At 41.7% G+C, this 27,976-nt stretch overlaps 2 protein-coding genes across 4 annotated transcripts in view; both read right to left on the bottom strand.

The window, feature by feature from the left end:
- Positions 1–13,357, bottom strand: part of btbd8 (BTB domain containing 8) — a 36,784-nt gene extending 23,427 nt beyond the window's left edge. The window contains exons 1-6 of one of the 3 annotated variants that reach the window (XM_020049241.2): positions 12,737–13,357; positions 12,555–12,632; positions 11,131–11,300; positions 8,752–8,943; positions 6,194–6,312; positions 1,901–2,021 (exon numbers count right to left, since the gene is read on the bottom strand). In XM_020049241.2, the coding sequence (XP_019904800.2) occupies positions 1,901–2,021; positions 6,194–6,312; positions 8,752–8,943; positions 11,131–11,234 (536 nt within the window). In that variant the 5' untranslated portion in view covers positions 11,235–11,300; positions 12,555–12,632; positions 12,737–13,357. Of the gene's footprint in view, positions 1–1,900; positions 2,022–6,193; positions 6,313–8,751; positions 8,944–11,130; positions 11,301–12,554 lie in introns of all 3 variants that reach the window. The other 2 variants (XM_020049244.2, XM_020049242.2) reach the window with 2 other exon arrangements.
- Positions 13,358–13,773: 416 nt separating this feature from the next.
- Positions 13,774–27,538, bottom strand: ephx4 (epoxide hydrolase 4). The gene is made up of 7 exons (XM_010872088.5): positions 27,009–27,538; positions 25,751–25,836; positions 23,515–23,672; positions 18,492–18,620; positions 16,490–16,593; positions 15,827–15,975; positions 13,774–15,086 (listed from the first exon to the last, which is right to left on the bottom strand). Exons 1-7 carry the CDS (start codon positions 27,249–27,251, stop codon positions 14,846–14,848), a joined length of 1,110 nt encoding a protein of 369 aa, XP_010870390.1. The 5' UTR covers positions 27,252–27,538; the 3' UTR covers positions 13,774–14,845.
- Positions 27,539–27,976: the final 438 nt, after the last annotated feature.

Raw genomic sequence — 27,976 nt, 5'->3', positions numbered from 1 at the left:
TCTTCCCTTTGCAAAGTTATGAAGAAAGTGGAGCTCGAGGATGGATGACGGAAAGGTGGAGGAGGTGACGCTGGAGGATGGATGATGGGGAGGTGGGGCTGGAGGATGGAGTGATGGAGGAGGTGGGCCTTGAGGATGGATGACAGAGGGATGGAGGAGGTGGGGCTGGATGATGGAGGAGGTGGGACTGGAGGATGGATGATGGAATGATGGAGTAGGTGGAGCTGGAGTATGGATGGAGTGATGCAAGTGGGGTTCCACTGATCAGCCCCAGCAGTGTTTCATAGATTGAAACGAGGAGCGTCAGAGGAGAAAACTGTGGCAGGGAGGCAGGCACCACTGGGCTATCTTCCTGATCAGCAGCACTGCCGTCAAGGCTCTCTCAGCATGGTGCTATAGCAAGACCCGAAAAAAATAAAAAGAGTCGCCCTGATTTCATCTGGAGAGGAGCTGCATTCCACTGACTGGCTGGCTGAGCAGATCCCTTGAGCACAGACACGAAGGGAGAGCCCTGTCTCCATGGTTACTACTACCTCTGCACCAGTGAACGACCACACCACAGTGTAGCAGCCTTGAGGACTGGCAGACTGGCCTACAGCTTCCCTTTTATCAATGGACATAGAGGACTGACACGCGCTCATAAATCTAGCTACATTCTGAGACACAGAAAGTTGACTGGCACTTAATTGCTTTAATGCTGACCTAGAGACCCATTTCAGATTGACTTGATTTGAAGGTTAAAGGACAATAGAGCACCATTATTTTATTTGCGCTCATAAAGAAATACAACTCTTTAGTGACCATTTAAAACATACTGGGGTGAAATCTATGGAAATCATCCTTAAAGGTGACATCTGCATATAAATGGGCATGACATGATTTCAAATGTGACACGAATACATAACATCCAGTGCATCAGTCGCTAAACTAAAACTGTAAACGTATCAGAAGCTAAAACAAATTGCTCCCCACAGTCTCTCTGGACAAGATTGTTTGCTAAATGACTAACATTTACAAAAGAAAAAGTTCTGGTTAAAATCCTGAATGCTGATTAACTTTGTATCATGCTTTGTTGGTTAAATATGTAATAAAAAATAACTCATTAGAGAACCCACCACACGATGCAAATTTGAGCATCAGGAAGGTCTACCACAGATGAGAAAATTGTACCATCTGTAGGCGTGGTGTTATGAACAATAACTGCTTTGTGAGCAGAATACACCTACAGGAGCCACCTACAAACTATTAAGTATCAAATTACACACAGATAGAAGGGCAATTGAGATGTGCAGAGGTTTGATAAGGCCCAGAAGGCTTTTGTGAAGGAGATAAAAAAATAATAAGAATAATTGTACATATTGTCTGGCATTATCAGACAGAACAACAGGGAAAGAGAGTTGAGTTTTTGAACGCCATGCTGCAGCCGTACATGTGGACCGGAGGCAGCAGCTTAGGCTACTGGACAACCCTAGGACTGACAATATGAACGCCAATGCCCCTAGGACACAAAACTATAAAGAAATCTGTTACGGCCATTTGGTTACCACAGCTGCGGAAAGAATTAAGAGACCACTGCACCATTGTCTTTCCTTTCCAAAAAAGTCCAAAAGGAAGGTTTTGAGTGAGAAACAGAAGGGTTAAAATTAAGAGACCACTGCAAAATGAACGCTTCTGTTCCTCACTCAAAAATTTCCTTTTTTGGAAAGGAAAGAAAAAGGTGCAGCGGACACAATTTTTTCTGGAGCTGTATGTAAACCTTAATGAGTGGAACATATGCTCAAAATTACATTACTAGGTTTCTTTTTTTGGTTGGGGAGTTTATTTCCTGGCCAGTGTGCATGGGTTTGATCTGTGTGTTCTAGGCGAGGTAACAGTTTGTGTGGACTGACTAATTGATTACCTGTGACAGGAGAACATCTGATCCCCCACTTGGATGCTGATGTCGGATCCTTCTCCTCTCTGGTAGAGCTCCAACAGGTCTGCTCCCAGACCCGACGCTGGCTCCACAACCATGGCCCCATCTGAAAATGACAGCAGGGAAGACTCAATGGGAGAGTACAGGAGGGGAAATGGCAGCGCACCTACAGTAGAGTGAAACAAGGGAAAGCATACACGGTTCATGGCAGATGTTGCTCACTGGCCCCCGAAGCACTCCACGGGCACTTAGGCATCCCCGTTCTTTTCAAACATGTTGAATATTTCAGGTCTTAATTCAGCCAACATCGCTAAGTGTCACTAGTAATTACAGCAGATGAGTACCACGTCCAATAGTCAGTCAATCAGCTAGGGAGGCTCTCTTCACCCACCACACAAGTTCATCTCCAATACACAAGAAATCTGGTCTGCAAGCACGTTCTGTAAAATCCACAATCCATAGAGCACCCAAATACTGTTGTTTAACGGTGGTAAACCATGATGCTATTTCTTTAGATGCCGGTGTGTGGTTACTTTTATATACACAATTAATTATCAGTGGATTTTGTTACAACATACGGTAATGGTTTGCTCCTCTTTTGGCATGGGTTTAGATTAGGGATGCCAGGTAGGGAAGGCTCATTTTTATTTTGTCTTATCCGAGGCCAGTAAACCACTTACACATGGACTAAAGGAGCCAGGCTCTAGCAATTCATTACTAAAACACACACTCATAAACCCATTCATTGCATAATAACCAAATCTCACAGTAAGCAAGCAAGCAAATTTATACAGCACAATTCATACATTGAAGCAAAATAATGTGCTTTACAAAGAAAAATAAAATAATATATATACAAATACAGAAACAAACACTCAAATGAAAACATAAGAAAAATACAATAAGAAAACAGAAATAGAACCAGAACGGTTATTCTATCAGAATCAGTATTCAGCCGTATATCATTTAAAACTTTAATCAGGGCCGTTTCAGTACTGTGGTGAGGTCAGAATTGTGACTGAAATTGGTCCAAGAGACTTCGAGATCACAAAATTGCTGAGTTGATTGAAGACAACCTTCTCAATGATCTTGGCTATAAAAGGGAGATTTGATACAGGTCTATAGTTGTTCATTATAGATGCATCCAGTGTTCTCTTTTTTTAAATAGGGGCTTAATGGCAGCTGTTTTTAGAGACGCTGGGAAAACGCCTGATTGCAGAGAGCTATTAACTATTTGTTGTTGGTCCATTATTATGGAGTAAATTTTTTTAAAAATACAAATAAAAAGTCTATTGACAGTGTGCCGAGACAATATGTGGAAGCTTTAAGATGTTGAACTGTTTCTTCTAGGGATTTTTGATCAATTGTATTAAAATGCGACATAACCAAGTTACATCTTGGTGGTCGTGGTGACGGTACAGAGTCCTTGTAAGACTGTGTAGTTCTGATGGTCCGTCTAATACTTATGTTTTCACTAAAATAACTCATTAAAGCAAATTCATTACATTTCACAGTGGACATGAGTTCTGATGCTATCTGCTTTATTGTGTTTGTAAGCTTGTCGACTATGACAAATAGAGTGCAGGTATTGTTGATATTCTTGTTGATCATTCCCGATAAATGATGGCCCTGAGTAACTCATTGTTGAAGCTACCAAGGCTTTGGTTATAGATGTCATAATGAATTTGAAGTTTAGTTTTCCTACACCTACGTTGCGATTTCCTACATTCTTTTTTCAGGGCGCTTACCATCATGGTGGTCCTCCATGGTGTTTTCTGGTTGCTCATAGTTCTTTACTTTTACCGGTGCAACACGATCCATGGCATTCAATATTTTGGCATTAAAATTATCTAGGAGTACATCAACTGATTCAGCACTTATTGGTGGAGAGATAGCTATGGCTTCCATAAACTGAGCATTGGTATTCTCATTAATGTAGCTTCTCTTAACAGAAACAGAGTTTACTGGAACATTCTGGGTGATAAGGGATTAAAAAAGGCACAAAAATGATCAGACAGGGCCAAGTCTTTAACCCTGACAGAGGAAATAGAGACATTTAGAGATTTAGAGATCTAGAATGTGGTCTTGAGTGTGTGTACACTCTTTCACATGTTGAGTGAGATCAAAAGTGTCAAGTAGTGCAAAAAGTTATTTGGCATTATTGTCTGTACTATTATCAATGTGGATGTTAAAATACCCTGTAATAATAAACAAGTTATAATCAACTGATATAACAGAGTAGTTCAGCAAAATCATCAATAAAATGTGCAGAATAACGTGGAGGTCTGTAAATGGTTGAAAACAAAAATGTTGGGGTACCTTTCAATGTAAAACAGAGGTATTCAAAATAAAATTACCTAGTGTATTATCTTTGCACTGGAATTTATGTTAGGGCAGCCACTCCTCCTCCTTTCCTACAATTTCAACACTTATTCATATAGACACATTTTTCAGGTGCTGTTTCGTTAAGAATAGTAGCACTACAATCTTCTGTTAGTCACGTTTCAGTGAGAAACATCAAATCTAGGTTGTAGGATACTAATGTCATTTACCAAGTATGATTTGTTGGTGAGAGATCTGATATTAAGTAAAGCCAGCTTAATAGATATAATAGGGGTTCCTGGACTAGTAGGTTGACGTGTTACAGTTAACAGATTAGACAGGTTTACTTTATGGGTTGCATTGCTCACGATTCTATTTCTAATCAACACAGGAATAGAGATACTGGGTCCTAGCTTGTACTCAAAACAGTCGGCATTGCCATTTTCACAATAGCAGGGACCCGAAGCACATCACCGAGTATATTCTGTGCTCTGTGGAAATAAAAGACAAGGTTGTTGACGATGTGGCAGTTGTCTAAGCAATCGTTTTTTAACGGGGGCGGAGGAGTGGGACATAGGGAAAGATGAGCTCTGCTCTCTTTGGTAAGAACCAGTACACAAAGTCCTTTGCAAAAAATATAATAATGTATTTTCAAGGGAAATGAAACAAAGAATACATTCAAAAGAAGGAAATTACACCAATTACATTGACATTTCATGTGTATGAAAGTCCTGTAACTCAGGCTTACATACAAAATGTCCGGCCCGGTAAATCCTGCTCAACATCTAATGACACTTAATAGTCCAACAAAGAGTCCATCAAGTCACAATTCAGAGTATATCACTCACACTCAACAGCAATGTAAAGGTAAAGGACCGTGCAAATCATACAAGGAACTCAAACACCGTCTGGATGTGGTCAATCCGTCAAGTCAGTCTGTGATTGGAGGATATCCTAAATATTTCAGTAGGCTACCACTCCTGTGATGACCTGCTGAGAGTAGCGCACCGCGAAATAACTCCCAGGTAAGATTCTCCTCAAAACATGTTGCGATGGTGAAAACGGGTTCGTTGTTATGTTTTGCTGAGGTCCCAACTCGCTTCCACCAACCTTCATCACCTTCGACCTCTCACACCACCACACTTCCACAGGTGCGTAGTTCTCGTAACATTCTCTTTAAGTCATAGCACCGGGAGGGACGGCGAGAGACACCTATGACTGAGCCGTCACAACACAAAATGTGTTCCTTGAATCTATAAACATCCGATTAGGCCTACTTTGTAATAAACTGGACCATTATCGCTGATTCACGGTCATGAAACAACATGGTTAACGGTTGTGGTGTCAACCATCCATGCTGCAGCAACATGCCAACCATTCAATGATTCCTAATCAGTTTCATGAAATGTTTTATTTCAATCCAATTACTGTTGAATTATGTAAGTAGCCTAGCTACTGTTCAATTGAATTCAATAGCAGAGAGTTAAGAAGCTCCACTTATACAATGTTGTCTTTCAATCTCTGCATACAGTATAAGAGGTGAGTGATTCTTTTTCACGTTTAAGAAAAAAAAATCCCAAAATTGCATATGTTGACTGAAGTCCCATGGAATTCAGACACAGACGTTTTGTTCCGGCAGATGTCCTTTCATTTTAATGCGCGATGATCTGTACCTGTCTGCATAGGTTGTTGCAGCCAGAACTGTGTTCAGTGTGTTGAATACATCGGATTGTGCATTGCTTTGCCATGTGGTACAAGAAATGGACGCAGGTCAACCACTGAAGCAATTGCTCGAGTGGCGTGACTCTTTTGTTGTGATGTGGGGCACAGACTGAAGATAAAGGTACCGTACAGCATTAACCAGCATTAAGTGTACAGTTAGGCCCACGTTGAGTAATACTATGAAATAATAGAGCCATTCAACATGCAACGCCCGGACGCCGCTGATCTGTTTACCTGAGTCAGTGTGTGGGTTTCCTGAGTCGGCATCGGGACCACTGAAGACAACCGGGGGAGGGGCCAAACCCTCAGGGACTCCAGTCAAGCACATGCGTTGGTCTGATGTGTATATTCGCCTAAGAATAGTAGATAAGAAGGCAAAGACAACTGTCAAATGTTGGTGAATAGCCGATGAAAATATATGAGCCGTCTATCCCAAAATCACTCTGGAAAACCTAAGATTACAATGGTGAAAAATGACCAGGTTAAAGCCTCTGCATAACTTCAATAAAAACATGCTCAATGATTGGGCACTGCGTGGGTAAGGCGCATCTTTTAATGGACACTGTGTCACGGAAAAATATGGCATAAATTACAAGAAACACATGTACAGTGGGGAGAACAAGTATTTGATACACTGCCGATTTTGCAGGTTTTCCCACTTACAAAGCATGTACAAGTCTGCAATTTTTTTTTATCATAGATACTCTACAACTGTGAGTGACGGAATCTAAAACAAAAATCCAGAAAATCACATTGTATGATTTTAAAGTAATTAATTTGCATTTTATTGCATGACAGAAGTACTTGATACATCAGAAAAGCAGAACTTAATACTTGGTAAAGAAACCTTTGTTTGCAATTACAGAGATCATACGTTTCCTGTAGTTCTTGACCAGGTTTGCACACACTGCAGCAGGGATTTTGGCCCACTCCTCCATACAGACCTTCAGGTTTCGGGCTGTCGCTGGGCAATACGGACTTTCAGCTCCCTCCAAAGATTTTCTATTGGGTCCAGGTCTGGAGACTGGCTTGGCCACTCCAAGACCTTGAGATGCTTCTTACGGAGCCACTCCTTAGTTGCCCTGGCTGTGTGTTTCAGGTCGTTGTCATGCTGGAAGACCCAGCCACGACCCATCTACAATGCTCTTACTGAGGGAAGAAGGTTGTTGGCCAAGATTTCGTGATACATGGCCCCATCCATCCTCCCCTCAATACGGTGCAGTCGTCCTGTCCCCTTTGCAGAAAAGCATCCACAAACAATGATGTTTACACCTCCATGCTTCACGGTTGGAATGGTGTTCTTGGAGTTGTACTCATCCTTCTTCCTCCAAACATGGCGAGTGGATCACATGACATTCTCCCATTCCTCCTCTGGATCATCCAGATGGTCAATGGCAAACTTCAGACAGGCCTGGACATGCGCTGGCTTGATCAGGGGGACCTTGCGTGCACTGCAGGATTTTAATCCATGACGGCGTAGTGTGTTACTAATGGTTTTCTTTGAGACTGTGGTCCCAGCTCTCTTCAGGTCATTGACCAGGTCCTGCTGTGTAGTTCTGGGCTGATCCCTCACCTTCCTCATGATCATTAATGCCCCACGAGGCGAGATCTTGCATGGAGCCCCAGACCGAGGGAGATTGACCGTCATCTTGAACTTCTTCCATTTTCTAATAATTTTGCCAACAGTTGTTGCCTTCTCACCAAGCTGCTTGCCTATTGTCCTGTAGCCCATCCCAGCCTTGTGCAGGTCTACAATTGTATCCCTGATGTCCTTACACAGCTCTCTGGTCTTGGCCATTGTGGACAGTTTAGAGTCTGTTTTATTGAGTGTGTGGACAGGTGTCTGTTATACAGGTAACAAGTTCAAACAGGTGCAGTTAATACAGGTAATGGGTGGAGAACAGGAGGGCTTCTTAAAGAAAAACTAACAGGTCTGTGAGAGCCGGAATACTGGTTGGTAGGTGATCAAATAATTATGTCATGCAATAAAAATTAAAATTTATTAAAATCATAATGTGATTTTCTGGATTTTTGTTTTAGATTCCGTCTCACAGCTGAAGTGTACCTATGATAAAAATTACAGTCCTCTACATGCTTTGTAAGCAGGAAAACCTGCAAAAACAGCAGTGTATCAAATACTTGTTCTCCCCACTGTTTGTGTGTGTATGCACATTGGAAAGTGCATGTCCCCAAGAGCTCTCACACATGTACGTCTACACACAGGCTATGCCTCTAGTCCATCTATCAGCGTGCATAGCCCAACAAGTCACACCAGGACATGACACGCTCTGCTGATGCCCTGAAGGCCTGATTACAACCATCACAATGTGCCATCAACAGACGGGTTGTAGTGCGAGAGCATGGTGCCTGATGGGACACACCCACAGTGTTTCAACGGAAAGCATCACTGGGTCCAAACCCTGTTGTTGACATGGACGCCCTCAGTGCCAACATGATAGGATCATCTCACTATTCCTTTGTTCCTCCTAAATCAGATTACTCAGTTCTTCTGAAAACCTGTAATACAAAACACGAGGTCCGCGCCCACAACTTCAGAGGGGAGAAAATAAATGAATGAGAGTCCGGCGCTCCCTGGCTGTAATTCAACAGCACTGCAAGCGCAGCCTAATAACCATGTTTACAGAATTCCTTTGTTAATGCGAGGGGGGGGGGGTCTATGATGTTTATTCTAGTAGCGGACCAAGATACAGATGACAATATTTGCGATTCAGTTTCAATGGAGGGCACAGTGTACTGAAATGTAAAGACGATAACATGCATTGTCTGGGTACCTGATGAACTGCGTCAGTTCTGTGCTGTCATAGTTGTTCAGGTGGATGGTATTGGGGCCTGGAGTAGCACCCCTCAGTAGGTGTGGGGCCCGGGCCAGGAGAACAGCCCTGTGGACCAGGAGAGGGCGTGAGCTGGGACCTGAGCCCTGGGCACACAGCCTGACATCCGCCTCCAACTCCTCCTGCAGCAGCCTGGGAAAACACAACAGTGGACCGATGGAGACATCTGGCTGTATGTAAACACACTGCATCACAAAATAAACAGCAGTGGATCAATGTGGGACAATAACCCAACAAAATTCTTCCCTGAGGTTATTTTCCTTTTATGAGGCACATTTGGGAGGCGGGTCATCGATGGGACAGCATGGTTAGTGGTTAGGGGAGGTCACAGAAACCGAGGCAACCCTATGACCCTGCTTGGCTTTATAATGAACGGACAGGACCTGATCTGGGTAACCCAGCAGCGCACAGTCCTCGGTCTACTTGTTCATCTCTCTTCTCTCTGTTCTTATCCACAATTATTAACTCTCATTTTTGGACCCAGAAATCAGCCACTCTCAAGCCAGCTGGGCTGTAACAACTGTGGTGCAACTTAGTGTTTGGAAATGACAGGGACCTCACGTTTCAATATAAGCACAATATTTAGACACGGCTACGATATGCATAGCAGTTTTCATGACGCTGTATGTATTGTGATTCAGTAGAATAAAGTGTAGGCTCTGCGGTTCTACCACATTATACTGCTGCAGCAGCGCTGCCCAAACGGCACTCGATTTGACCAGAGCCCTATGGGCCCATGTCGAACAAAGCTACTATAAAGGGAACTGCGTAGCATTTAGAATGGAGTCAGTAACTGGGTTACACGTGAGTCGGCTGCATGTATGAGATGTGACACTACTACAGTGGCTGTCTGGTTCCACAGCCCTCAGGCACACAGGAAGTGGGACACTCGGGATGCAAGGAGCAAAATGGGAAATCAAGTTGGACTGTCATGAGCAGCAGAAGCAAAACGGCATCTGACGCGCCAACGGGGTGCCCCGATGATGCCATCACTACCAGGAGGTTGGAAGGGCATGTTTGTTTTAGGCCGTCTTGGTGTTGAAGCAGTCCATTTTCTATTTTACGGGAATAATTAACAGGTCAAATCCATCACCTCCTGATGGTCTGTTTCGATGTCCCAGATGAGTCATGTTAATCTTACTGAACCCAGGACTATCCAGCTGCAGCCTTACCAGGGTAAGACTATAGGTAGAGCCTTGGAGGTTCCAAATGTCTGCTCCTGGGAACTTTCAATGAGTCAGCGATTCTTTTTATGACCATGCCCAGATCTATGCCGCGACACAAATCGCAGAGGTATACAGAGGGTTCTTTGCACTTCATGGCTTGGTTTTTGCTCTGAGGCACTCAGGGTGGGCGTGGGACCCTATACAGACAGGTGTGTGCCTTCCTAAATCGTGCCCAATCAATTTAATTTACACCTCAAGGATCATCAAAGGGTCAAAGATGGATCGGAGCTCAAATTGGAGTGTCATGGAAAAGGGTCTGAATACTAATGTACATTATGATATTTCAGTTTTTCCATTTGTAATAATTTGGCAAATAATTCTAAAAATACATTGTATATACAGGGTACTGTCTATAGACTGATGTCAGCTTTTTTATTTAATGAATTTGAAATAAAATCTATAAAACAACAACAAAATATCGAGAAAATGAAGGGGTCTGAATACTTCCCCAGGGTACTGTAATTGTTGTTTAGGTTTAATTAGACAGGAAATAAGATTATCCCATATGAGAACAGTGAATTTATGCTCATTTTGGAATAAAACACATTTGATAGGGTTTTTCACTGTATTTGAATTGTTTAATAATGAAATGGATCCAAGGACAATTATGAAATTGATTAACAGGATGAATTTGGACACCAGTTAAATAGTCCTGATAACATACAGACTTCCACAAGAGTCCCACCCAATTGACTGCTTTCAAATGGTGGAAGCCCTCAATGTTAAATGTCCCTATTGAAGAGTATTTAACCAAACAGAGACCTCTATCCATCACTATGAATTTTCCCAAGATTCTGATCGAGTCCATTTTGCATTTACTCAATAATGGTTTGATTAGGGCAGTGGAAGCTAAACCTAGCACAGCTTCACCTGGAGCATTGTTCAGCCTGGTTGTAGTAGGACTGCAATTTAGTCTTTTGCTTGATGGGATATTGAGTGTGGGAGTATGTTTACCATGCTGATATTACAGATAAGAGCATGTTGGAGAGTTGCCTGATAACGGCTTAGGTAGTGTGAATGTGAATTACATTTTAGTGGACTATACTGGAAATATGTTAATGAAATGAAGTTCATTACCACTGTTAGTCATTACCTCTTCAAGTCTGCAGACAATGCAGAAGCTAAACATTTCTTCAGATTTTTCCTGGATTTCTTTTCTTTGGTCTGAAATTCTCGTGCTGCCTCTGTGTTGATCATAGTAGTTGGACGTTCCTTCTGAAAATCCACCTGATTGAAAAGGTTCAGAGGCCCTGGGCTCCAAGACTAGTGGGAAAGAAGCAGAGATCCAACACGAAGGGTTATAATACAACTGGAATATAATTTAATATCTGTACATTTAAGTCATTTAGCAGATGCTCTTATCCAGAGAAACTTTCAGCAGTGCATATATTTTCATGCTTTTTAATACTGGTGTGTTGTGGGACTCAAACAGGTAACAATGGAGATACACAGGCCTATAGTTGCCATGGTGCCTCAGTACCAGCATAATTACAAAGCTTCTGTACATTTGTAAGTATTTTGTATTGTTAGTTAATAAAAAAAAAATATTTGTAATTTATATAATAACACAGATTTTTTTTTAATGTATTTGGTATTATAATGCCACAGATTTCTAGAGTGACCAATTGTACTAACATTCTGGATTGGCTAGTCATAGTAACTTAGATAGCGGACTTGTAAATTGGCAGCATTTATTTTCCCTTGGCCAGTTCCTGAAGTTGCCTGAAGCATGAGAGTAATAGGAGACTGCTGTACAGGATTACTGTACAATAGTGTGGCAGAAGAGGACTTAGTGAGGCTAGCGGCAATTCAGAATTGGTGAACATTGTGGTGTACTTTCTGGTACCCAGAGCAGCAAAAGCATCACTGAAATGGAGGCCATACAGAAGGGAAGAATAGTGCAGAGACTATAAGACCAGGAATTTCAGACATACCCTCTAAATGATTATCAGGATTCTCCAACAACATCATCTACCACCCCCTGATTACCTCTCAGCACTCAAGCTAGAAGACCTGACCATCTGCATCTTTGCAGGATGCAACATTCAGGTACTTGGCCTTCATTGGTTTACCTCTCATTTTGATGCTGGTTAGGTTTTGCTCTGGACGCTTTAGGATTCCACTATAGCATTAGTTAGTTAGCTATTCTTATAAATGAACAGATATTAAGGCGTTACCCTGATTGCCTCAGCTAAATAACAATGACCTGTAAAAGTTATTAGCACAATTTGTATGTCACCTTCAACGTTAGTTACTCGTATGTTTATTTAAATCGACTAGTACTGTAGCTAGCTAGCTAACAACGTAAATGTGGCTAGTAGTGTACTGTTGTTAGCTAAAAGAATACAGTACATGTATCAGTGGAACTAGTAGTAGTAGCTAGCCTGTAGGTTTTCTGAAATTCCCGTTTACGAGCTACGTCAAGTACTACAAAACGCAAACAATCCTATTTTAAACCTGCATGCTACGGAGTAAACACATACAGTAACATAATAACTCGTTAATGGGAACACTCACACATTTCGTTTCCTCAGCTGTCAAAACAGTGAGCTAGCCGGCTGGCTACTACTATGCTTCTGCTGTAAGGATAGCAGGCTGTGAATGTACGGAACGGTAGCCAGCTACGTCAATAAAATAAATCCCATCGTTTCAGAGGAAGAAAAACAATGGGTACAAAATAAATTAATTTAAATGACAACCTTTAAAATGACTCTCAATTCAAACAGCAATGAAAGATCAGTACGGCACCATCAAACACTTGGTAGGTAGGTACTGTGGACACCCGCTAACAGGAAAGAAAATATGTTACTACAATTTTTTGCAAGTAGCACGCTTGCTGTGTTTCGCAACCCGATGACGTATGCAAAATGAATTATTTTGACCGTAAATGCATGGAGACGCTATAAAAACCATTCCTGTCGTATACTTCATATTCAAAGCACACATTCATTCCAATCCATCGTAAACAATTAACTAAACATAGTAAACACCTAATACTAGACCATAAAGACCATAAACACGTATGATGCACCGCCTCTCTGTGCTAATCAAAGTAATTTTGTTAACTGACAGAAACTACTCATCAAATGTAGTTGAATCTGTTGTTTGAGATACACCTGGATTACTGAAACTCGTTTACCTGAGTATGTGTACTAAATTTGGTCACTTTCAAACAGATAATTTGCAGTCATGTCATCGTTCAAAAATACTCTTAATTAATTTAATGTCCATTTTCGTTGATTATTGTTGTGTTTAGAACGGTTTGGACGCGATTCGTTCAAGATTAAGCTGTACTTGGTTTCGTTTTGGGGCAACGAGGCTCAATAGTTAGCTAGCTTTATTTCAACAGAAAAGGAGCCTAATATTTACATAGATTACTAAATCATTACTAACAATATTGAAAATATAATTTACAGGCAAAGGTAAATTAATATATTTTTCTTCCCTTGAACAAGGCCGTTGTCCATTGTGCGTCCAATATGGCCTCTGCTCCTCCAGTTTGGAATGTGGTCAGTTGTGAAATACCACACAATATATAGAAATTTGGACAGCGATTAATCCAAAGTATAGGGCATCTTTAAAAAATACTGTTTGATCATTTTAATCATGATCTGGTGTAATAACAGGGATGGCACAGTGACATAGCAGGCATGCAAATTAGGTCAGTTTGTGTCATTGTGTGAATGTCTATTTCTGGGCTCACAGAATTGAACAGATTAACAAGGGCTCCCCAGGCTTCACATTATAGTTTATTTGCTTAAAAAATCAAAATGGCGCAGACCTGGCTCAGTGGATTTCAAAATGCAGTGTGTAGGAAGAGATAGAAAAAAGTGTACAATATTTAACCATCACTGTTGTTCTATATAGGAATCTCATTATAACAACATTCTCAATTATCTGAGCAAATATTGTCAAACAAATACAAAAGAACAACATATTTCGAAGACAACACTACCTGATAGAGAGAGTCCGCATCCCAAATGGCAAACCCTTTTCCCTGTAAAGTGTACTACTAGTGACAAAAGGGGACTCTGGTCAAAGGTAGGGCACTAAATATGGGAATAGGGCAGTGTTCTTCACAAATGTTCTAAGACATCAGTCTGGGGGCCAGCACAAGACCAGATAATGCAACCCTTAATGCAATGGTGGACACATCAAGGGAAGCACAGACGGCCTAGCAGGGGCCACCTGCAGCCCGCGGGCCTCGCAATGAAGAACAGTGGAACAGGGTGTCATTTGGGATGAAGCCAGGGTGTGGGAAAAGAAAGATCCCAAAGGATTGTGTCCAAAATAGAGAGGAGCAATCCAGTGACACATATAGCGGACAAACGCCACAGCCCAACCTCAGAAGACATGGCACAGCTTTACGACGTCGCAGATCATTACACATTACTTTACAACGCCGCAAATCATTACACAACTTTACGTAAAAAGGCACCACACAATACAAACTCACAAGATTTTGCCACACATTTGTAATGTTGTAACCTACAAACTTTAAGGCGGATGTCATGTGCAAAAAAGTCTTGAATATGTGTCTAACAGACTACGGGATTATTCAGTGTCCTCTCAATAAAATGTGCTTTTCTTCTCTTTCACTTCTCCTTCGACATCTTAAAAAAATATCTGAAATGTTTGAAGATTAAAATAATGACTGCATTATTGTTACTTTTTTTTTTTTCACAGGCATATTCCAGGCTTCCAGTGTTTGGGCTGGCTGGTGCTGAGGGAGGGGCTGGGGGCTTTGTTCTAGATTATATCCCAGATAGCACCCTAGAGTGCCATTTGGGACGAAGCCCTAACTAGATTCAGTTTCTGTACGTTTTACGTCCCTCTCCCTCTTTGAGGAAGGTCCATATGAGTGTGTTGACGATGTCTGGCTGGTCCTGCTGTAACCAGTGGCTGGCTCCAGAGATGATGTTGAGTCTGAAGTGGTTCCGGATGTAGACCCTACAAGCCTCTGCCATCTCCTGTTCCAGGAAGGCGTCCCTCTCACCCCATAACAACAACACTGGGGATTTGACATCATTCTGGCTGAGTGGGAGAGAGCTGTGGAGATTTTGGTCATTATCATTCCTTTTCAGTCAATCCAGGAAAAGTCAATCTTTAGAAAAACCAACAGTTGCATTTATTTATAGAGCACATTTCTCGCACTAATTGATAACGGGTCAGTAACATTGTCATTACATAATTCCGAGCAAAGCAAAATACAGTATGCTGTTCTGTGCTGAGAGACACTGACTGTCTGCTGGAGGAAGGAGAGCAGATGGTGAAGTCAATCATGCGTGTTGAGGTCACATGTCAAAAACAATGCCCTCTGATGATGTGTGTGTGTGTTAGCATGGTGTGGTTTGGTCTCCATATATGCGTTTGCAAGCGTGTGTGTGCATTGAGTGAGAGAGTGTTTCGGTGAGTGAGAGAAAGAGCAAGAAAAAATAACCCTGTATCATCCAGGTTTTGCCTTATTCTTTAAATGAAAATAAACAAAAAAAAACGGAATTACATCCCCCAACATGGAGTCTGATTCCCAGACTTCTGCACCACTCGCAAGTGTGGGAACTTGATGTATCGCCAAAGTTTTCACAAGGGGAACTCAGATGGAAGTACAAAATCACTGGGAAAAACTTCCAACACAAGAGGGCAGTAATGAGCTACATTAGACGGAGGGATAAAAACCATCTCCTGGTGGTCTGCCTTGACATATTCCCTTTGTGTACGTCATACCTACGCCCACAGGAGAATACAGTGCTCACTTATGAAGAACCGGATGGTTTCATAACATTTCTCACCTGAAGACATTCCTGTAATAGTTTAGGGCCCCAGTGAGGGCCCCTGGCTGGGAGAAGGCATACAGGTAGGCCTCCATGTCCTCTGCAGTAAGCCAGCGTCCCTTCCTCCCAATGCCTGTACTACGGCTGGTGAACAGGCCCTTCAGCGCCTGCAGTAGAGAGGACAGAAGGACACTCTGCGTGACTGAGAGTGTGTGTTACTGGATGTCCTTAAGGTGTGATTTGATATGGATGGCACTCACGCAAGGTCACCTGTGTCACTGTAATACAGGCAGCACAGGTACTATAAATGGCATAGCTGTTGTGTTGACTGAAGTGAAATGGCCTACACTAAAAAACAATGAGTTACTGCTGTCACTCTCCCTACCATTACAAATCAAGAAAAATGGAACACCACACGTTTCTAGTAATGATACTACCAGGAATATCAGTATATTCTTTTTGCCAATAACAAATAACTATTGGAGTCAAAAACAAAAAAAATGTGTTCCATTTACTATGATATCTGTGATTGTTTGTAATCAATGGTTGCCTTGCATATTCTCCTTAAAGGCACAGCCATTACAACAATGCCCATTTTTACCCAGCACACTTTGACACACACACAACACACAAACACACGTCAACCTGCGATCACTCAACCATACACTCAACATGCTTCACCTTGAAATCATTGATCGATAGCATGACCTCTGGAAAGCGAGGCAGCTGAAAGAAGAAAAAATAGCTGGACTTGAGCAGCTGGCTGGGATGACGCAGGGCATAGTCTGGAAATATGGAGGAGAGAAACAAATGAGACATGAAGAGAAGAGGGCAGGAGAGAGGAGATGAGAGAAGAGGGAAACAGGAAAGAGACAGAGGTGAAGAGAAAAATGAAATGAAGTCAACAGGAATTAATTTCAAGCGTAGTATTAAGTATTAAAAATGTAATAATAGTGTTGTATTCAAAAATCAGAATATAGAATTATAAATTGGCACCAAATAATTCTGTCCTGATAATAGCTAGCTTAAATTTAGCAATTTTGAATCAAACTGGTGGACAACATTTTCTATTAACATATTTTTTATAATCTTTTTGAATGGATGGATTTGGGAAAAAACACATACATCGGCATTAACATACCACCTATTGCAGAGACAGAATACACCTTCATTCACTGAAACGTCCCTGGGACATTCGGACCCTTAACAAAGTTAATAAAAAATTCCAATATACATTTTTATCAATTTAGAAGAGTCTTTTCTTAGCGATTCAGTAAGGACTTCTGACCCAGGCATGTTGTTGGCAATTTGGAGTGAAAAAGAGCCATGGGACATAACCCACCCACCTAGAAAGAAACAATGCTTCTGACATTTCAGTTGCATATCATCATATCTAATAAGTATATACTTGTGACACAGTAGGTTGGTTAATCTGTTTTTTTTCATGGGATGGTGATGATTCACCAGTGAATAGAGGGATAGGGGAAGTTCAAAATAAAAAATGCACAAGAGAAAAATCAATTAGTGCATTCTGTCCATTGCATTTAGTGTTTACATACTATTCATCAAGATAGGTTTGGTTTTTGTAACATATTTGTTTCTTAAAATGTACTTCCACATATTTTATTTGCATGTATTTCCCAATGTAATTTGAATTTACAACATTGTCTAATCACAACAATTCCCTTTGGTCTCAGGAGAGTTACAAATTGTCATGCAATCATCCACAAATACATACATACCCTGCCAAGTTGTGCTGCTTCTTATAACACTATTCGCTCAACCAGGATGTGTCACAGTAAAGCCAACGTGTCACAGTGAAACCTGAATATCATCCTCATTCTGGTTGCAGGCACCTTTTATGTTTGACTATTGCTGGAAAATCTCCTCCTGGAGCATTAAAGTTAAAAAAATAAAACTTGTAAACAGTGGCTGGTATTTTTGGGATCCTCTGAGATGCCCTTGTGACTGCATTTTTATCCCAAACTACTATCAACTATACTGGGAGTTTCAGAGGTTCCAAACAGATTACCCAAGCCCCAGCAACAATTAATTTCTTATAGACCTAATTTTAGCAAAAAACAGTTTCTTTTTTTGTGCAGATCAGTCATTAATGTCAACCAGTCAATAGTGGATACTGTCATTATTAGCATAATTTCTGCGCCCCCTATTTTTTCCATTTCCCCCCCATTTTTCTAATGCATAATTTCACAATCTATCACAAAAAACTCACACAAAAAAGACATAAAAAACACAGACAGACAAACACAATACTATAAGTGGTGTGTCGTCCCTTGCTTTTATACCCGGGAGAGGTGAGTGCCCACAAAAAAAAAAACACAAAAAGAAAACTGGCACGTTGGTTGGTGCACCAGTCTCCAGTGAGACTGTAACAATGTGTGCACCTGGGAATCCAGTGCATTTGTCTGACTGACACTCGACAACCTCCCCGGACCTGGAAAGCACCACATGTTCTAGATGTTTTGGTAAAATAATTGATCAAATAGAATATGGCCCAGTGAGTTGGCAGACAACCTACCTTTAGATTATTTTTATATATATACTGTATGTTGAGAGACAATCTAACAACATTTTCTAAGATCTGGCACCCTTTCCTATCTGAAATAGGTTGTTATAATATGTTAGGACATATTCTTGGAAACATAGGGATATTAGCACATACCAGTGAAAACAGAGGGATGGGGACAGTTTAGCACGATGAGTTTGTTCACCATCTCGGGGTAGTGAATGGCGAAAAGCCATGCAATGGTCCCTCCCCAATCATGGCCGACCAGGTAGCATCTGTTATAACCTGAGAAAAGAGAGATAACTGTGAATGTGTCCAGCACCATTCATTTTAGCCTCTCTTACATTTGTCTCCAGGCTAAGTTACCTCCTGAAATAGATCAATCCGTTTACAGTGTGCAGCGTGAACAATATGATGGCAGATTATTCAGCTTATTAGTCATCTTCTTAGACAGCTTAATGGGAACAATCGAGCCAGGCGGGTGTGCGAGTGCAACAGATTATGTTTTGTGTTTTGGGCAAGAGACTTGCATGATGAATGTAATACAAAAGGGATGACATTTCCCCTGCAGAGTAAATAATATTCAGTCATACTGATGGAACATCCACCTGACAAAGTGAGGAAAACCGATGTTAAGAAAAGACCCAGGATTGTAGACGCTTCCTATTTTACAGTGTAAGTGGGCCCTGGGCAGTGAATGTGTTGGTCTGTGTGTGTGTGTGTGTGTCAAAACTATGACCCATGGTCAGTCACCATGAGTCACAGGACGCCTGTCATGTCCTGATGGGTTGTGGGCCCACAGGGTGTTCACAGGCTGTCCAGTCCACAGAGCAGTTACAGTGAGGACCACATTTAGCTTTGACATCATGTAGTGTCACACTCTCCTGGTTGCCATGGAATGAGGTTCCATAATACTGGTTGCCCTGGTCTGTTTATTTTTCATCCCTAAATCCGAATGGACATTTTCCACCATGTATACAGCCAGTCTGTTGCTGTGTCTTGTGCATGAATTGTAACAAATCACTGAGGGTGTAGGTGTTTGTTGTGGGTCAGTATGACACCTCAGTCCAAAATCCAGGGATATGCTCAAGCAGAAGGTTTTATTGGAAAGAACAAAAGGGAAGTGATGGGCAGCTCAGCACTCACGCTAGATACTGTTTCGATCTTTCTCAACACTTCTGGTCACGTGACACCAGGTGTCTAAACACTTTGTCATGTGATATTGAATGAAAACTGTGTCGATTGTTTCAAACACCTGACTGTCTCAGATTTTGAAAACGAGGTGCCAATACCAACACGATTTGTTATTAGCGAGATTACTGAGAGATTGTGAGTATTAGCAGTGAAATTTTTTGGAGTTTGCCTAGTAGTAGCAAAATCCAGGTTTCCACATTTCTCCGATGCCTGAGCGCACCTGTCAATGCTTTCAAACATCGACCTCTACTAGACACCTTGTTTAGCAATTGAAATACAAAGGTGTTCAACATCCCTAAATTTATTTTTCATCCCTCTCAGATGCATTTACCTACTCTCAGAGGCATTTACCTACATGACACACTTTTCATTCAGACGCCATCCAACATAGTATAATTAATGAATGTTTAAGTAAAAAGCAAACTGGAAAGGCAAGAGAAATGTGGGATACGAGCACCACATTCTAATTTCCCTTTTCAATGCACACACACCAAACCATTATACCACAAAATTTTTTCCAACATTATGTGAAACAGTATGTGTATAAAATCTAATAATTTTTTTAGCGTTTCATAAAGCCGCAATACAAACTTTTCAATTGTCTTGGCGTTTTGGAAAGCGTTGTTTTGCCCATCACTACACAAGGCACCTTCTTCTGGGATCAAACAAAACAAAACAAGCCTTATAGATGTAACAAACTCCCACATAGGATAGGTCACAAAACCAAAAAAAGAAAAGGTCTCTTACAAATGTTCCTCCACACTTTATCAGCAACACTGAAATGCTGCCCATCTCTCTCCTTTGAGAGTGTTTCCAGGCAAAATAAGTTAATGTACCCCATAAGGCCTTAACGCAACTCAAGCTTCTTGAGTTAGGGTTTCACTTTGCCCTGCCCAATCATGTACCTAAGGTATTCAGTCTTGGTCCAGCCCAGCTTGTATTTCTTTGGGTTTGCGGTTAACCCTGCTCCTCGGAGCGCATCCAACAGATGGGTCACCCAGTCGTCGGGTTTCTGGATGACAACCTTCCCTGGAACAGTGCTCCTCCAATGTAGTCTTACCCGGGAGCGTAGAGAACGTCGGCATTACAGACAATAATGCTGGGCTTGGGCGTGTGCCGTGTGCACTTTCACTACGGGACAGACGGTCTTCATCCAATCCTGCATCTCTTCCAAATGTTCAATAAGAGTCAGATGAGGACTGTGCGACTCCTACCAGGCCTCAATGGCTAGGTCTTCTAGGGTGATTGGCATAAAACTGGTCAAAATGATAGAAACTGGTGGAGGCTCTGGGTACTAATCTTACCGGAAACATCAGGTACACTACCGTTCAAAAGTTTGAGGTCACTTAGAAATGTCCTTGTTTTCCAAGAAAATATATATGAATTTAGTTTGAATAGGAAATATAGTCATTGACAATTGGGTTAGAAATAATAATTTTGAATAAAAATAATAATTGTGTCCTTCAATTACAGCTTTGAAGACCTTTGGCATTCTAATTGTCAATTTGTTGAGGTAATCTGAAGAGATTTTCACCCCATGCTTCCAGAACAGAAAAATGAACAGGTGTGTGAGAGCCAGAATTCTTACTGGTTGGTAGGTGATCAAATACTTGTCATGCAAATTAATTGTTTAAAAATCATACAATGTGATTTTCTGGAATTTTGTTTTAGATTCCGTCTCTCACAGTTGAAGTGTACCTATGACAAAAATTACAGGCCTCTACATGCTTTGTAAGTAGGAAAACCTGCAAAATCGGCAGTGAATCAAATACTTGTTCTCCCCACTGTATATAGGTGTACTGAGGCCCATTATCAGCAACCATCCCTCCTGTGTTCAAATTGTATGTTTTGTTTGCTAATACAAGTTTATCATTTTAAAAGGCTAATTGATCATTACAAAACCCTTTTGCAATTGTTAGCACAGTTGTAAGCTGCCATCAGTCTATCCTTGTTCTGAGAAATGAAGGCTATTCCATATGAGAAATTACCAAGAAACGACTTCCTTCACAGAACAATGCAAACTGGCACTAACCAGAGTAGAAAGAGGAGAGGGAGGCCCGGGTACACAACTGAGCAAGAGGACAAATACAATGGTGTCTAGTTTGAGAAACAGATGCCTCACAGGTCCACAACCGCAGCTTCATTAAATAGTAGCCACAAAACACCTGTCTCAACATCAACAGGGAAGAGGCGACTCCGGGATGCTGGCCTTCTAGGCAGAGTTGCAAAGAAAACACCCTATCTCAGAATGGCCAATTAAAATAAAAGCTTAAGGTGGGTAAAAGAAGGCTGAGGTGTTTGGATCACAAGGAAGAACATTAGTGAGATGCAGACGAAATGAAAATATGCTGGAGAAGTGCTTGACGCCATCTGTCAAGCATGGTGGCAGCAATGTGATGGTTTGTGGGTGCTTTGGTGGTGGTGAAGTGGTAGATTTGTACATCCTTTAAAAAGGAAAGCTATCACTCCGTTTTGCAACGCCATGCCTTACCCTGTGGACGGCGCTTGATCACAGCCAATTTCCTCCTACAAAAGGACAATGACCCAAAGCACAGCTCCAAAATATGCTATAACTATTTAGGGAAGAAGCAGTCAGCTTGTTTTCTGTCTAATGGAGTGGCCAGCACAGTTACCAAATCTCAACCCTATTGAGCTGTTCTGGCAGCAGCTTGACCGTATGGTACGTAAGAAGTGCCCATCAAGCCAATCCAACTTGTCTGAGGTACTTCTGGAAGCATGGGGTGAAATCTCTTCAGATTACCTCAACAAATTGACAATTAGAATGCCAAAGGTCTGCAAAGCTGTAATTGCTGCAAATGGAGGATTATATGACGAAAGCATAGTTTGAAGGACACAATTAATATTTTAATTTAAAATTATTATTTCTAACCCAATTGTCAATGACTATATTTCCTTTTAAATTCCGTCTCTCACAGTTGAAGTGTCATCATCATCATCTTCCGCTTATCCGGGGCCAGGCCGGGACTGTCTCATGTCAGTTGAAGTGTACCTATGATAAAAATGACAGACCTCTACATGCTTTGTAAGTAGGAAAACCTGCAAAATCGGCAGTGTATCAAATACTTGTTCTCCCCACTGTAGGTCCAGATAGGCCTTTGGTGCTGGATCAATAAAAAAGAAGACATTGGTACTGCCCACTGCTGTCTGTTTGCAGTCCTTTCAAAGGCCTGTAAGTAGGCCTCCGTTGTCATTTTTGGGATGTTGTTCCTAGTTCTGCGAGCCTCAGACCTCTCTGACCCTCGCGTTTGGGCCGCTGGCCAGTGTCCGGATCTCCTCCCGGAGAAGATCGTTCCTCTGCATCTAGTCCTCCAATAGGGCCTGCATTTGGCCTTGCTGGGTGATTAGTGGTGACAGCCAGCTGTTGCAATAGATCTTCCATGGTGTCAACTGGTCACCGGTTGTCCGAAAGGTAGTTCTTTAATACCCTTGTATATCACCAGGGGAAGTTTGCGCATGCATGTAACAAATCACCAGGGGGTTTAGGGGTTTGTTGCAGTGTAGTTGAAAACCTCAGTCCAATATCCAGGGATATACTCTTGCAAAAGGTTTTACTGGAAACAAAAGGGGGTCCTTCTTTTGGGTCTGAAAAATCCTTCAAGACATAACACAAAACATCTGCATACAGTAGGTAAATATAATTTTTTTCTCAAATGTACAAATGGGTTTGTGTTGCCCAATTTGCTATTGTGGCCATGCCTCATTGCAGCAGCTCTGTGCACGCTACGGAGAGTTGATCAGGAGTGCTAAGCACCTCCTCCTAAGCACATTTGGTCAAGCTGGTTTGCTTCTTATCACACCACTCGCTCAAAAAAGAAGTTTGTGCTGAGACCTATACGTTTGGAAGAGAACGCATTCTCCGGACAAAAAACACAATTAGGATTCCTGGAGTCAGAATAGGATGAGGTTTCTATAGGCAACCCTATGTAAAAATACAGATAAAATATGCATTCTCCTCTCCTCTCACCAAGGTATTCTACAATGTCCTTGATGTCTGTGACCAGGTAGTCAAAGCGATAGCTCTCTGTGGATGATGGCATGTCGGACTCCCCATAGCCTCTCATGTCAACAGCCACCACACGGAACTCACTCTTAAACTCACGCAGTTGATGGCGCCAGGAAAACCTGGGGGCAGATGGACATCCACAGAGACAGCGAGAGAGAGAGAAAGAAAGAGAAAGAGAGAGGTTAGAGAGATAAAAAAGAGAGATAGAAAGAAACGGAGACAGAGGGAAAACAACACCCAGGACATTACTTCATCATCAATCCTAATTTCCACAATAGCATTAAGTACATTGAACTAGAAAAAAGAAACGTTACTCATATTTTTTGGGATGCTCAGACGAGGGGCAGGGTGAGGAATATTTTACCACTGGTTTTTGTTTTGTTACAGCTTTGCCAATTATTGTACTGTGTTCTTTTCCCACCCAGCTTTTCTCCAATTTTGTGAACTCCAATTTGCTTCACCGGCTCCAGAGAGTCAAGGCTGCTCTTTTTATCACACACCTTGCTAACCCAGGATTCACCAATGTACCTGGAGGTGACCACATTCACTGACAAACAGCCAAGATTGAACCTTGGAGGTGCTTGCCCCCCAAAAGGGGTCGACAGAGTGCGTTGAGGAGGCATGGTGCTGAGACAATTAGCATCACCTCATGCAATATCTCCATGCATTGCCGACATGGCGCAGCCCTTAACTGGGTTCTTTCTACTGGCACTCAGTTTCTTTTCTTTCCTTCCAAACTACGTGAAGGTCACCTTTGTATAATATTCAATGTTTTTCCTAGATTTAATCCGCTAAGTCATCATAGTGGAAAGGAAAAGCTCACTAATTGAAGATCTTGTCTGCTGTGGACTGAAGGCTGAGGAGGACCACCAGGCCTGACTGGGGTTCTGATGAGTCAGGATAGAAGCTGGGATCTGTCACAAATGATCCCCTATTACCTATTTAGTGCACTACTTTTAAACCAGAGGTCTGTGTACTTCCTCAGGGGGCCATTTTGGACACAGATCTGGAGCAGAGAAACACAATATCTTAGCATATTGATGAGGTTTAAAATAACACCGGCCCTTCCAGTTCATCCACAGTCTGCACAATCTTGCACCCTATCCTTCAACCCTGTCTCTATTCGGAGTGAAAGGAGAAACAGTGGTTTAGCACTTTAAAAAAAAAGTGAATTAAGTGGGATATTAAAGTTGTAGGTGGGAGGGAGTCTGTCCGTCAAGCTTGCACAGCAGCGAGGATATGTGTGCCCACTGGCATACTAAGGGCTGATACACACCTGTATACTGTAGGGCACTACATTGAGAACAGGCTTCAATTCGGGACATTGACAGAGTTCATCATGGATTTCTGTGCAATAGGTGGTCAGTGAGGTGGAATAGATGTGTTCATTAAGCCCTGCCCTCAGTGTCCTGTCCTTTTAGAAGCTCTGTGAGATTCCCTGAGATATGGACTGGCTTACAGCACTTGACAACCTCTTAGATCGACCTCATTCCAGCGGTCGCCCTCAATGCTATTCTCAAAATATGGTGGAAATGTCAGTGGTATGGGAAATTAGGAATATTAGGACATTTGCTATCCAAAAAACAATGAAGTCTAATAAGAATATTGCAGTGGAAGAATCACATAGTGATACAGTGAATTTTTTATTAAGTTGGTAATACTATCTAGTAAAGGTCAAAGCGTTGGTTACATGATGGCGTACTGTTGAATGGGTTGATATAGCGGTGGCAGGACACTGACCTTCTTTGTGCCCGAGTTAAAAAGATGTTGGTGTACACAAAAGAAATGTAGGCACACAGGGAAACATATCTGGGCTGTTGAAGCAAGAATGCACCGGCTAGAAATTAATACTGACGTAAGGTGCATCTGAGAGTAAGATTTGACTGATTTTACTGTATGGGCATAATTTACAACAGAGGTATTTTTCAAAAGAATAAAAAAACACATGAATAAACTGGCCAGGCGGTGCCAATAAAATTACCAATATATTTTGTTTTCATGGGCCCATTTTCCAGGGGATAAAAAGCATATCTAGACCTGCACAAAAATGCAATCTAAATTCAGAATTTCCATTGAAAGTGCCTTTTAGTCATTGCCAGTCTACACAGACACATTGCTTCATCTAGAAAGTGTTGTTTCTTGTCCATAATAAATCTGGATTTAATGTGTATACATGTGCATTGTCCAGAAGTCCTACCAGAACTCAGGGAAGCCATGTAAAAAGAGCATGAGCGGTTTTCCTCTCTCTCCAGCAGCAACATAGTGAAACCTCAGACCAGACTCCTGACAATGAAGACAAAGGAGACAGAAGACAGACCAGTCAGTCACCAGAAACACTGTTGGTGACATGTCATCACTTACCTCTGATATGTAGATAGGCTGTTAACTGTAGGCTCTCAGGCTACATCCCAAATCAAGTCATTTTACATTTCAGTAATTTAGTAGTCACTGTTATTCAGAGCAACTACAAGGTAGTACATTGGTCTATTCCATATACAGTCCTTTTATTCCAGGATGCCAGTGCCCTTCATAAAATATATGATGCAATTTAGGGTATAGACACTGTATACTCTTTGACATAAAACTCGCATCATCCAGTACAGCGGTGTGCTTTATGACGCGGTAAAACAGGTAAAACCGGATGAGAGCAAGTCCATCTCATAAACTCAGCCCCGTCGCGCTGTCTGGCCATTCCTCCATGACAAATTGTTTATATTCTGTCATGGACATTAATGTTAAAGGTTTTTAGAAAAGGTTGCTTTTTGTGAAGGAGGAACTGATACGTTTGGTTTAAGTTATTATGGATTTGTAGTCTAATAGTGTTTCTGAATAACAGCACAGTAGCCAAATATCCCTAGACGCATAGCTGAAGCTTATTCTGACACAAAGTTAAATGCTACAGTTACTTTGGATAAGTAGAAGAGGAGATTCTGAACTGCCATTCTAATTACGAGCATGCATTTTATGCGATGTAAATCCGATTTAAGGGATATTGTGTTCATAAATTAAAAAAAAATACCAATCAAAAGGTGAATCTACAGTTTAAAGCCTTCTTCCAATCTTGGTCGCCTACTCAGATGAAATCGTGATATTTGTCACGAATCACAACTGGCTCTTATTAAGCAAAATACTGTCTGCTGCCATAGGGAGCTGTCCTTTCAGCACTGCCCACAACCCAGTACCTCAGAGGCGTGAGCGCAGACAGAATAATAACAGCAGCCTATAGCCTACGCTCGCTACAAATTCTATATACGCATAACGTTTCCTTGAAATGCCCAAAACAATTAACAGATGCCCCACGATGTGCACGTACCCTGCAGGCCTATTTTGATTGCTTACAAATATCAGATCTACAGCCAAAGAAACAACTAAAAGCATACGAAATTACCTATGCAGACCTCTCGGGCAAACAAAAGGCTATTTCCCACTCACCTGCTAGGTTAAGTGCGCCTTACCTTTATTCTAACGTAACAGTGGGTTCCCAAGGACGTGTCATTCAGGCAAGCAGGGGGAGTTTCGCGAATTCCCCAATGGAAGGTTGTTGACGGCCTTAAAATTATGTTCCACCAAAGTTTCAGCAGAGCTACGGCAGTGCAGAGGGCACAATAACCGTATATCAACGACCAATACCCCAAAACTCGGATCCTCAGAATGAGTGTCATAGTAAACATGAACAAGTTGTGGAGCACTCTCGCCATCTTTACATTACCGCGGGAAAACACCACATATCACGTTACCTAGGTCTTGTGATTTATTTTGATAATTGGTTGATTATCTTGATATATCGCTCATCATTATCCTGTAATCCGTTTTCGCTCCGCTAACAGTGCATCTGCATGACTGTCCAACTGCCTGGTACTGGGGTGGATCCCTTTTCTAAACAGCCTGAATGAAACGTTCTCGGGGGAAGCAGCACGTCAGAATTGACGCTTGCGTGTGATGACAGCAGGTTTTTTAGCTCGAGAGGATTTTTAGCAGTTTTGCTCTCTGAATGTGGACACTCAGAAATTAATACGCAAATAAACACCCAGCGTCAGCTTCAAAACAGATTTTTTCTGAAACCTTCCCACGTGCATAGACTGCAAAATATTTCCTGATACCATCTCATCTTCAGTCACGATCAAGACACCTCATCCCTTCCGGGACTTACGGTGGAATAGTTATTCATGCCTTAAGGGTAAAATATGCCATCATCTGACTCATAGGGTTGAAATCCACTGCTGTATAAAGGTGAGAGGGCTATACAGACGTGAAGTATAGAATTTACAAGTACTTACTCCCATTGCGTGTTGCAATAATTGCAGTATATTGGCATGCAGCTAGGGCTAAAATAGCATTTTTGCGCATGAGTAAGATAAACATGTGATATAATTTGGGGATATACATATTACCAAATAAGAGATCCAAACAATGGAGTACAGCT

This window comes from Esox lucius, chromosome 8 (genome assembly GCF_011004845.1).
Source record: "Esox lucius isolate fEsoLuc1 chromosome 8, fEsoLuc1.pri, whole genome shotgun sequence".
Classification (NCBI taxonomy): Eukaryota; Metazoa; Chordata; class Actinopteri; order Esociformes; family Esocidae; genus Esox; species Esox lucius.
This window is presented reverse-complemented; position numbering and strand designations above follow the sequence as displayed.